At 38.0% G+C, this 12,407-nt stretch overlaps 1 protein-coding gene across 1 annotated transcript; it reads right to left on the bottom strand.

The window, feature by feature from the left end:
• Positions 1-201: 201 nt before the first annotated feature.
• Positions 202-10,776, bottom strand: LOC139474853 (uncharacterized). The gene is made up of 9 exons (XM_071258005.1): positions 10,667-10,776; positions 8,573-8,693; positions 6,637-6,738; positions 6,342-6,452; positions 5,844-5,924; positions 5,335-5,394; positions 4,854-4,886; positions 2,891-3,005; positions 202-1,534 (listed from the first exon to the last, which is right to left on the bottom strand). Exons 2-9 carry the CDS (start codon positions 8,658-8,660, stop codon positions 799-801), a joined length of 1,326 nt encoding a protein of 441 aa, XP_071114106.1. The 5' UTR covers positions 8,661-8,693; positions 10,667-10,776; the 3' UTR covers positions 202-798.
• Between the last annotated feature and the right edge of the window lie 1,631 nt (positions 10,777-12,407).

Here is a 12,407-nt window from a genome sequence, read left to right on the forward strand (position 1 = left end):
TTGTTTTGGTGTTATGTGATGCCATAAATAGATGAACTGTCATGGAATTGTGTCTTCATTCGGTGAATAAGACTTCTTTCTTGGTGAAGTTTCTTTTGCACCTCAATTTATCGTCAGATCCGTGTTTCTACTTAACAAGTGTCGTCAAGTGTTATCAAGAGTATATAATTCAATCAACAAATAATTCATTATATGTACAAGATATTTATTAAGAAACAACGATCTACTTTACATACTTTGTAGCTAGTTTCACAGCAATATGTAACCTGTCTGAACCAGTAAAAGAAGTGATTCATTCTATGCGGAACGTCCAACACCGCCGGAGGACGATGACACGCAATCAATCAAGTCTGAACAACCGATACATGTTATTGGCTCTTACGGCATTGAAATACATTTTCATGTACACCTGTACTGTGTCAATGCCAACGATATTGAATAAGTGTAAAAAGATGATTAAAAACACGATATGTTGTTTAACAAACAACAGTCATCCAATACTTTAACCAAAGTGAAGCAGTTATGGCCTATGAAAACCTCGTATAAGGTAAATGACAGATTCAAATTTAACTCATTGTACTACATTTGTATCACTAAAAATTATACATAATGCACATCAAACACTTGACATGGCCGTTTGATGTTATATGATCATAATTTGACAAATAGAGTAAGATATTATAATATATATCTAATACATGCGAGACATGACATGTACGATGAAAACAACTGAACCATGTGAATCAAATTGAAATCTTATATAATGAACATTGTTACAAGACATTAAAATTTATCCGCTTAAATGACTTTAGCAAAGCAAGGGAAAGTTTTGAAGTATTCCCTATCTGCATGATCTGGCTTGATGATTGGTTGCTGGACTTTGTTATATCTCTGGAGAGCAGTCTCAACACGTTTGACTACGTGTCTGTGCAACTGTTTGATTGTAGCATGTGTTTGCCCAGGTTCCAGCTCCTTCTTAACGTCATCATTATTGACAACATCAATTATGGCTTTAGTGAAGAAGCTTGACTCATGATCAAGATTATATGACTCTTCGTCGGGACTGGAAGACGACCACTGGACAACCTTCTCGGGATTATCTCCCTTTCCCCTGATCGCATCTTTTGCTTGAATACCCTTTCCGCTCATCATTAGTTCCCACAGCCGAGGAACTATATCTGAACTTTCCTTCTCTTCAACCTTCTCTTTTCCTGGAAATCCATCCGCATGCTTCGCCCCGACATCGGCTCTGCCACTGTAGCACATGTCCAGGATCAGCAGCATATGTTTGGCAGGAATTGTTTTCAGCTCATCTGCCAGATCTTTATCCCCATAGTAGTCTAGAGATGGATCATTCCTTTCGTCTACAACCAACTGGTGTTCTTTGGTAAAGTGGCCTGAATAGTAGAAAATCAAGTTGCCATCCGTTGAGCCTTTCAGTTCCTCTTGGAAATCCTCAATAGCCCTTTTTATTTGCTTCTTGGTTGTTAGTTTAGTGTCTGGTTTACGACATACTGACGACAGTTTGTGCTCGCTGCAAATATAGAATGATTGTTGAGTTTATTTACACTTCAAACCATTTCGTGTGTTATTTTACGTTCACTGTGGTTGTATTTTGACAGTTCGTGTTGATAGGGTAGCCTGTTCAATCAGACAGACAACATGACATATGAATTGATAGTGGTTGCAATCTTATCGGTGTTGCATTGACGTATAAGTGACGTCTCATGACCGGGCTAGAAAACTACTCAAATCTGTTATCCGCAGGCCAATATTAATAACTCCATAGAATATTTTTGTTGTTGACATTTTGATTTATTATTTTGAATGCGGATGAGAGTTTATTATCATGCATACAGATACATATTGAATACTAAATGAGCCCCCGCGTAATACCAATTTTATGAAACGACTGACTAGTTGTGGTATCTGACGAGCGAAAGCGAGTTAGATACCACAACTATTCACGAGTTTCATAAAATTGTTTTTACACGGGAGCGAGTTTAGTATTTTATTTAGTACTTGCCATTTATAACGTTTTTAGAATTATACTGTTGAGTATGAATAGGCTGACACCTACACGATCCACGGCATAGTCCAATTGAGTTCAACAAAATAATACTTCAAACACGTCAAAAGTTGAAACGTATGAATTAATGATACAACGGTCCACCTTTAGAATTCAGGCGTCCGTTCCACAAAATTATCGTTGGGCTAAGACTATCGCAACTCACAGACTTAACTTAGACTAACGACTGTCGTTGCGCTACAACACGGTCGCCTTGTGGAACGGGCCTTGCACCTCAAAGTTTACAATCACGTCACAATACCCGATGACGTAAATTGTGGAATTTTGTTGCAAGATCCATCGGCGAAACAATGCCATGTGACGTCAGTGGGTGAGTGAGTATGGTTTTACGCCGCAATATTTAGCAATATTCCAGCAATATCACGGCGGGGGACACCAGAAATGGGCTTCACACATTGTACCCATGTCGGGAATCGAACCCGGGTCTTCGGCGTGACGAGGGAACGCTTTAACAACTAGGCTACCCGACCGCCCCTTGTGACGTCAGCCTAGTAACGAGGTTGCTGGGGTCATCGCGTGTGCATAAGCTCCTCTCAGTGATCTATCAACTCCATACGCAATGTCGTTGAATAAGCTACGGGATGTTGAGAGCTTTCAATATTTGTTCGTGAAACGTGTTCCGAGAGTACATAAGCACGCGTTTTGGTATTACACAATGTGTAATACAGCTGTATGTTTATTAAACGGGTGATCTCCTCACGGGCAAGTAATATAGTTAATTCCTTTTTGTTTCTTAATTCTCGTAAAACAAAAATATTAACGAATCACTGTACTGAATGTTTCAAGAGCAACAAGATGTACCTCAGTCCAATCTTCTCACTTGTCAATAATTTTGTCATCAGGTCCACATCGTTCCTAAATATGTCTGAGTGCGTCCCTGACCCAGATAAAAGCAGGGCTACTGTTTTTCCATTGCCTGTCAACAGTTTACAAATGAATGGTCATGTACATGTATAGACGTTCACACACATTAGGTAAATTTCAACAATTTAATATAATTTGAACAAATGAGATAAATTTATTCAAGAACAAAGATTAAAAGTTTATTTACACAGTGCCCGGTCATCAAAAGCAAAAGATCTAAATTGAAGTTTCAAGTTAATAACATCCCTGTTCAGAAACAGTTAAGCAGTCCAAGTGTTGAAAACGTTTACTGTCCAACAGTTTACCCCACATCATCCTCTTGACTTGCTTCCGTTCACCATAAAACCACCCACCCATCTCAACCATTCTTTTAAGTCATGTTAGTTCTTAATTTGAATTTTTTCCTAAAAGATTCTGAAGAAGGGAACGTGTAAGCATATCTTTGAATCTAAGGAAAGAAGGCAAGTTCATAAATATAATTATATAACAAGTTATCATTGAGTAATGGAACATGGAAATTTTCCTTGAGTTTGTATAATACAGCTCGTACGTGCCTCTTCTTTATTCAGTAAGATTGGCAGATAGATAAATTACAATTCGGTATACCCTATAACAAGTTTTACTTCTTTCTTAATCCGGGGTAGAATAGGTCTTCGGCTACCAATGCTTGCCGTAACAGGAGACTATGCTTGTCGTAAAAGGCGACTAACGGCATCGGGTGGTCAGGCTCGCTGACCTGGTTGATGCAAGTCATCGATCCCAATTGTGTGGATCGATGTTCATGATGTCAATCACTGGTTTGTCTAGTCCAGACTCGATTATTTACAGATCGCCGTCATATAGCTGGAATATTGCTGAGTGCGGCGTAAAACAACAAACCAAACAACCAACTTCTTTCTTAAATAAAAAAATTATATATTATTTTTAATATGCTCTATGACTTTATTTTGAATATGCAACTTGGTCAGGTTATTTTTAAATCAGATTACATTTTCATATATCATAGATTTGCGAAAAACATATTTCATCATACCAGATGTTGAGTATCAATAACTAACCATGGTTGGCAAATGGATATAAACTCTGAAGCTATACTGGTAACATGAAATAAATTATTTTGATAAAAAAAACACTGGTCAAGATCTAAGTAGATGTATTACATTAATCATACAGACAATCCTGCCATGCCTGGCATATATCTCTCAATTAAGCCCAACCGTCCCATGATGAGATTCGAACCCCAGACCTACTGATCTGAGATCGGATGCCTTGTCCACATAACCAGTCATCAATATTCCCCGCCATTCCCGCGTGGATGCCTGAATTGAATCCACTCACCTACCCTCTCTCTCACTCAAGTTAAAAACTGAAAATGTTACCATCATCCCCCGCCACACACCACTGAAGTTTAAGATCCTAGATCTGCTTTTCAGGATGTTGTATATATTTATTATATGGAGACTCGTACAGAAAGTCGTGATCTGGAATTTGACATAAAAGCCTTTCCCTTAACGCGCACCTATTGGAGAGATGCTGTCAGTTAAAATCTCTCTCTCATCAGCTAAAATGCCTGCTTGAGAGTACTAGTCTGCAGTAAATGGCTGTGCAGCATTGCAGTTTGCATAATAAAATAAACCCAAATATTTATCATTTAATAGAAATGATTTCCGGTTGTCATTAAAAATGAAACACTGGAGATTGTTCAGTTGTTTCTTCCAACTGCAGTCGGGTTACTGTTACCCAGGTAGGAGGTCGGATGTCAATGACGATGTTATCGCTTTGAGGAACGGTGCCCTGGTCGGGCCGATGTAGTGTTGCTATCTGAATAATTGTATATGTGTTTATAGGTTTTCGATAGTTGATGTATTGTCTCTAGTGTCTGTAGTTTTTGTCCACTTACCAAAGGTGAGTTGATCAACGTTACGCTCTAAACCTAATGGAATAAAACAATGTCAATAGAAATGGATAATAATGTATCTGAATCCACATATTTTACTGAGATGCTAGCAAAACGTAAATCATAATACTTGAGTTGAAGTACACGTAATGGTCGATTTTGTTGCCCCATACTAGTTCTGTAGGCATTCAACCGCATGCTAGTTACATCTACATATGCGTGACATACCCACAAGGAAGAAACTCACACACATTAATACTAGATGAATAATATGTTTGTCAAATATATAATTGTTATCAAAACATAATCAACCATATATGTGTCTTTTCTCCTATGTGAATTGGATGTAAACACTGGAACATCTCGTTTGCGAATGATCATGATCGAATATATCTTTTAAATAGTTATCAGTCACACAACCCGCAATCCCCTACGCACCGACCAGACCAGATTTTTCCAATTCAACAGAAACACCCTTAATCACCTTTTGATGCATCACCTTTTGATGCATCTCCTCGTTTAGCTGATGCAGCGGGTAACGTCACTGAAATACAATAATTAAAAGTAAGCAAACTCCACGTATGTTTTTTTGCAGATGACAGTGTCATAAAGCGGCGCTTGGAACCGATATTTCAAGTCTTGGTTTCGCAATGTTAATAGTTTCCTTTGTTTTATCGAGACGCTGTCTCCATTATTGAATTAGCATTACAAGTTATTCAGTCATTAAACTTAATAATGAGTAAAATATTTGGGATGATTGCCCTTTGTACATCACACAATGTATATTTGTTGTTCCTGGTTGTTTAAACTTAATATCTTAGTTTAATAATTCTTTAGAAAATGTATTAAAAATATATTTTTCAACTATCCTTTATTAGATGGTGTTGAACTGATTCATGTTGTCACAGATTTCTATGCCACGCCCAGTCCTTTGAACCCAACTGCATAAGGTTTTATGGCTCTGATTATTTGCGACTGCATGTCATGACTGACCTAGTTTGTGGTCAATTTCTGCAGCAACTGTTCCATCATAGCTCTTCCCTCCAGTTTGTGCAGCTTCAATGTATGTAGTACCTACAAGAAAGATGAGGTGGTACTGAAGCAATCATGTTACTGCGTGTTAGTGTCATGTATAAAGCATGGCACGTTGTACGCATTGATCTTAAAGAACCACAATTCGCTATGAACAGCTGCCAGTATCCGACAGAACCAAAATCTCGCCATAAAAATAAACAACTACGAACTGCATTACTTCCTCCCTCATTGACCTGTCATATCAATCTAGTGAGTTACTATCTCATTGTTGTAATGAAGTTTACGACGGGTAGAAGAGGAATAAGCATGCAGCAGCCAAACAAAATTCTTTGTGATTTCGCATGAGAGTTTGCCAAGGCATGGAAGTCATCAAAGTTGTATACTACACACAGATATTATATACTGCTCTTGTACCACTCGACACATCCACACAAAGTATCTTGTGTGGGCGCTTACCTTCCGCTAACGTAGTTTCTCCTCCTATTGCAGCTGCGACTTTGCTGCCTCTATTTACCCCACCTGTTTGGCCAGTCCTCACAATGGTAGTCTGAGGCTGAGCTGGATTGGGAACGAGGCACTTAGAATATATCTACTATATATTATAAGACCAAAAACTAATTTATACATGGAATATCAATGTATGAAATGTAAAAGATTATTCATCATGTGAGAAGTGTCTCCGACGACTCATGCTCCAAATCATTGAAAGATTCAACTAGTGTAAAGAAGTCTTTAAATGAATTATATAATGTTGTGCAACACAAACCTTTCTTACTGCTGCCCATGACTGCGGCCACGATGCTGCCGATTGCAGTCCCACCCGACTGACCACATTCTGTGACAACTGACCTACCTGTGTCACATCCATCAAAACATATTAGGCAGTGAAATAACAGATCCTGAATATGATTCCGACAAAGACTGAGAAAGAAGATTGTATATATTCCTTGGTGATACGGACGTCAAATCGGCTGTTTCAATCAGTGGTGGTTATTGTGATTTGATACTTCTGATTGACCAATCAGAATCGAGCATTTCCCAAAATCATGGAAGAAACATTGGCGAAACTGCATCATCAGTGGTTCGAGTGTCGAAGGGAGCTAACCATAAATACACGTTGGAGCTGTGTTGTTTAGTTACGTATCCGAGAAAAACATGGCACTGAGAAAGCGGTAATCTGTCACTCGATTCATCGAACAACAGTAGTATTCTTTACGATTGTAAATTGTAAGTAAGATTGTAAGTGTTTGTCAACATTACTGCATTGTGGATCACTTTCTTGTGGTTTTTTTATGTCTTTATAGAGTTTTTCTGAGTGGCCCCACATTTCAAAATCTCAACCAGTGGCGTCATAGATCGTGTGGGAACTGTTCGATAACAGAAATATCCTCATGACTATTGATGATTCCACGGCCTAGTTTGGCGGGGCAAGTGTTCGTGTCGTTTGCTTTTGTTTTACTTTATTTGTACTATTTCCTGTATTTTGAGTGAATATAGACTTTGAGATTGAGTTTATAAGTACATATTTCGGCAGATATCTTTGATCTCGAGTCGATTGAGGTCGTTCGTTTCGTATGTGGGTCCACTTTGCCCATACGATGGAATGCAATAGAGTGACTTCCCTTTCAACCACTGATAATGCGGTTTCGCTGAAACATTAATTGTGCAAAACTTATATTCATAATGTATATGAAAATATGACCATCTAAAGATGGCATAACAGATTACCACACTAACACACTCAACCCAATATTGACTTATGTTAATAAACTGAAACCATATGTTGTTTACATCAGGTCCAGAAATTATCCAGGACATCACCCAAGCATGACCAAGTGTTTACTGATGCTATCACCTGGACTAAAATACATATGGAAATGAAATAAGAGATCCTGAATGTGCATGAGATGTATTAGACAATGAGATTTGCTGTCTAGAGTTGCGTCCCTTAGCGAGCCGTGATCATAGGATCGTGGGTCGGTTAACACCCGTGTTTACCAGTTTTATCAACGTGGTAAGGTCTTTGGTATGTTAGGGAAGTTAGGATCTTTCCTCCGAATTATAACGACCCGCTGTGTCATAGCTGTAATATTATTCAAAGCGACGTAAAACACAACTCACTCACTTCATCAGTGTACCAGATATTATGATTTATAAGCGACATTTCATTTACTCGCGTTATGGTAAAAGCCATCATAACAAAGCAGCTGGATCAGCTGACTGCAACACCCATACCAAGTGTTGATGGCCATCTCTGTTCAAGAAGCATTTTGCAAAATAATTTACAAACGTTGTTAAAAGAACTTTATTTCATTATTCAAATAACATGTTAATGATTATCTATGTAATCAGATACATTATGGTGTCCATCTCTGTTCAAGAAGCATTTTGCAAAATAATTTACAAACGTCGTTAAAAGAACTTTATTTCATTCTTCAAATAACATGTTAATGATTATCTATGTAATCAGATACATTATGGTGGCCATCTCTGTTCAAGAAGCATTTTGCAAAATAATTTACAAACGTCGTTAAAAGAACTTTATTTCATTCTTCAAATAACATGTTAATGTTTATCTATGTAATCAGATGTACTATGGTAATCAACCACCGAGCAACAGATTTAAAAAAGAGAGCCAATATAACCTCGATTCAAATGTTCTATATGTATTTATACATGTACGATACCTCTTGACTCTGATCCTGAATCTGAATCTGAATCTGAATCTGAATCTGTGTCTGTCATTTTCTTCTGTCTTTTTCTTTTGCTTGCCATTATGTACCAAGCGTAACACGGGTGGCCTTCAAACTAAAACGCAAATGACATAGACATTAAAACTCGTGAAAATATCGGGTATTATTCAAAACGAAACAGAATAGCGACGAGCAATCGATGAAATTCATGCCCTTTGTTAAATATGAATCTTTTATGTCAATATTGAGAAAATAGTTTCAAGATTCATTCTATTGACTAGAATCGCCCGTCACTTTTGTCAATATTCTAGACACCAAGAATGGATTTCACACATGTGGGAAAACAAACCCTTGCTGTTCGGCGTGACAACCACGTCTCTTTAACCACTTGGCTCCATTGTAGACGTCACGAAATACATCACATCTGCCATTCAGTATGCTCTTTGTCAGATATAGATTTTATGACACATTTTAGTGAAAACATACTTAGCAGTTGAAACCATAGGTTCACATTAAAACAAACGTGAGAGGACATATACCCGCGGGCGTACAACTGTTATGACAACACCTATTCCTCCTTATAACATGCCTTCCCATAACACTGGATTGTTTGAACCTTCCATGATTTCGAAAAATCGCCACAGATGAGACACCCGACATAGATGATGTGAAAACAATTATAGTTTATTAGAATGTACATTATTTCTTCAGTCACTGTTATATTGTTAAACATTGAGCCACGTCCACAAACATGAGCACAGTTCTGGTTTATTATTGACACTGCGTTAGTATTGCCTTATTTAAGTCACCTAGTATACCCGGAATGACTCATTACATTTGGGTTTCAGAATGATGAATAACATTTCATACTGACAATATGATCTGCTAACGTTAGTCATGTTATATACATATGTGTCCACACTTTGACATCCTGTATCAGGATCTTCCTATTATACTCTATATATCTGCGCCCATGAAGATCCACCGACCTGACCCTGCTGTCGTACTCTACATCTGAGTGCTTGGAAATCCAGTGACAGTGACCAGTGACCGAGCTCTACGTCTGCGAGAGGATTCGACGACCGGACTCTCCCTTTCTCCCCTACATCTGCATGCAAGCGACCGGACGCTACATCTGCGTGGAGGTTGAACGACGTAAACATCCAACACTACTCTACATCTGCGTGGAGGTTGAACGACGCAAAGATCCAATACTACTCTACATCTGCGTGGAGATCCAACCCGGACCCTGCTATCCTGGTCTAAAACTGCGCGGCGATCCGGCAATCGGACACTCTTATCCTGCTCTACACCTGACGGCATGTGGATCCAGCGATCGACCCCTGCTGTCCTATTTTACATCTGATTGGAGACCCGGCGATCGGGCCCTGTCATCCCAACTCTACATCAGCAAGCATGGAGATCCAGCAATCGAACCCTGCTATCTTACATTACGTTTTGTGTGTAGACCCAATGATAACTCACTGCAATCCTACTCTACATATGTGTGTAGAACCAGTGACCAACCTCTGCCATCCTACTTTACATATGTGTAGAAATACAGTGACCAGCCCCTGCCACCTTACTCTGAATCTGTATGTCGGACCAATGACTGGCCCCTACCATCCTACACAACATCTGTCTTTGGACCCAGTGACTTGTCACTGTTATTCTCCAAAACATATATGTGTAGACACAGTGACCAATCCCTGTCACCCTACATTACATAACTGTTCGATAACTGTTAAAAATGTCGAAAACGTTGTATTGCAATAGTTGGACCCGATAGTTGGATATATTTCATATATACAGTAATTTTTGCTTTTTAAGAGATTGCTGAAGGTATTAACACATGGATTGTTATGTTTTATGATTATTCTGTCCACATGAATTACAAAAAGTGGTTTACTTAATGTCGAAATTGTGTCGGCGGTAGCGATTGCACAACATGGCGGAACAGGACATAAAATTGCTTATCCAGGTCACATGCTTTACATTAACCACACAAGTCGCCACACCATGTCCCTTGTAACTAATACAATGTCTATAAGACATTACCTATGTACATGTACATCATAAACTACTAACTTGATGTGAATCCTGGTAGTACAGATGGTACAGCCTGGAAGCCAGTCACGCGCTCGGTACTATGAAAGCGAGGCTCACCTGTGTCTAGTCGCGGAAAGAAGTCACAGTAATGGGAAAACTCACGTGATCTATGACAAAAACAAATACTGTACATGAAGTGAAATATTCAGATAGTAACGAGAGGAAGTTCAACACCTGTGCTTTATCATGTATTGCGTTAACTTCAAAATTAACTCTTACTTTGTATGAGTTCATTGGAGTACGAACCTACATAAAGTGAAAGACATTTTTTATACCACCAATTTTGTGATATAAACACCAACTGAATTCCCAGAAATCCATGAACCTCACAACGATGAAGGTATGCATGTTCAAAGCAGCCTACAATACTGTATGGTTCTTTGATAATAACTGATATGTTCATGCAATAGTTTCATTAGATAAACCTGTCATGAAAGTACAAAGTGAGATGATTATTAGCTGAATCACCAGTAAGTTAAAGTTGATTATATTTATAGATGATTTTGGAATAGATGCGTTACTCCTTCAGCGGACCATAACTTGACTGATTTGATGGTGGTGAGTGCTAATGTCCACATAGAATAGATCGATACTTACGTCATGCATATCTTCGTTTCGTCTAAGTAACAACGTTGAGTTTTTGTGAAAATATTCTATAAGAGAACATGTGCACACTGTTGTCAAGACTAGAGTGTATAAGGACTATTCACAATGTTTTCTTTAGTAGAGACTGCCATGGTATAATGACGAATGTGGATATTAAAGATGAAAGCGTGAAACGTTGCTTGGAGTGTTTAGATTGTGTAAATGTGATAGCAATTTTTGAGATTATATAAACGCAGGGAATTGTTTTTCATCTCTAGTTAGTAATAAAATGTGTATATATGTGGATAAGATTGGAAATAATCTAGATCTAACCTAACAAATAGACCTTTTGGTTTATCATTAAGAGTTTCTCGGGTGCTCCCCTTTCTGCTCGACTTAGTATATCCCAACAGGAACGGTAATTTTATTTCAAACATAATTGACGACATTGATATTTTTGTTAAGACAGACATCCCGTTTAGATACCATCCCAGATAGTGTTGTATCTACTGTAGATAATTTGGATTCACCATTTACACAAGAGGAGGAGAAAAATCACCAGGGTGTGATTGGATAATAGCTGAATTGTTTAAATATTCTCGTGATATTTTATTGCCTTGTCTTATTGCCTTACTAAATGGACTGTGTAGTGAACATTTTTCAATCATTCTAGATCAAATGATTGATAAAACCACTACACAAAATGGGGGATTTAAACTATAAAACTAAATACAGAGGTATTAATGTCCTGAGCATTTTCAGTCGAATATATATTTAATTTTTGAAAAATAGATTACAGATTTGGGGTGATGTGTATGAAAATGAAATCAGAATCGTACTCGTACTGTAGTTATCTTGCAGTCTGTAGTTGGTCGCCTTAAGGAAAAAAAGAAGGGTAAAGTGTTGGCTTTATTTGTTGATTTTCCAAAGGCTTTTGATTTGCTGTACCGATCTACATTTAAATAATGCGCAGTTTTAGAACATGATGCAGTGTCACCTAAAATAGTAGGTTGTATTAAATCAATTGATTGATAGAGTTAAATCATGTATTAAATACAATCATTTAGATTTTGAAATGTATAACTGTAATGTTGGAGTACGACCGGGGTGTGAGTCCATAATTAATAATGATTTA

The sequence above is a fragment of the Haliotis cracherodii genome, unplaced genomic scaffold (genome assembly GCF_022045235.1).
Source record: "Haliotis cracherodii isolate W230 unplaced genomic scaffold, xgHalCrac1.p SCAF_3, whole genome shotgun sequence".
Classification (NCBI taxonomy): Eukaryota; Metazoa; Mollusca; class Gastropoda; order Lepetellida; family Haliotidae; genus Haliotis; species Haliotis cracherodii.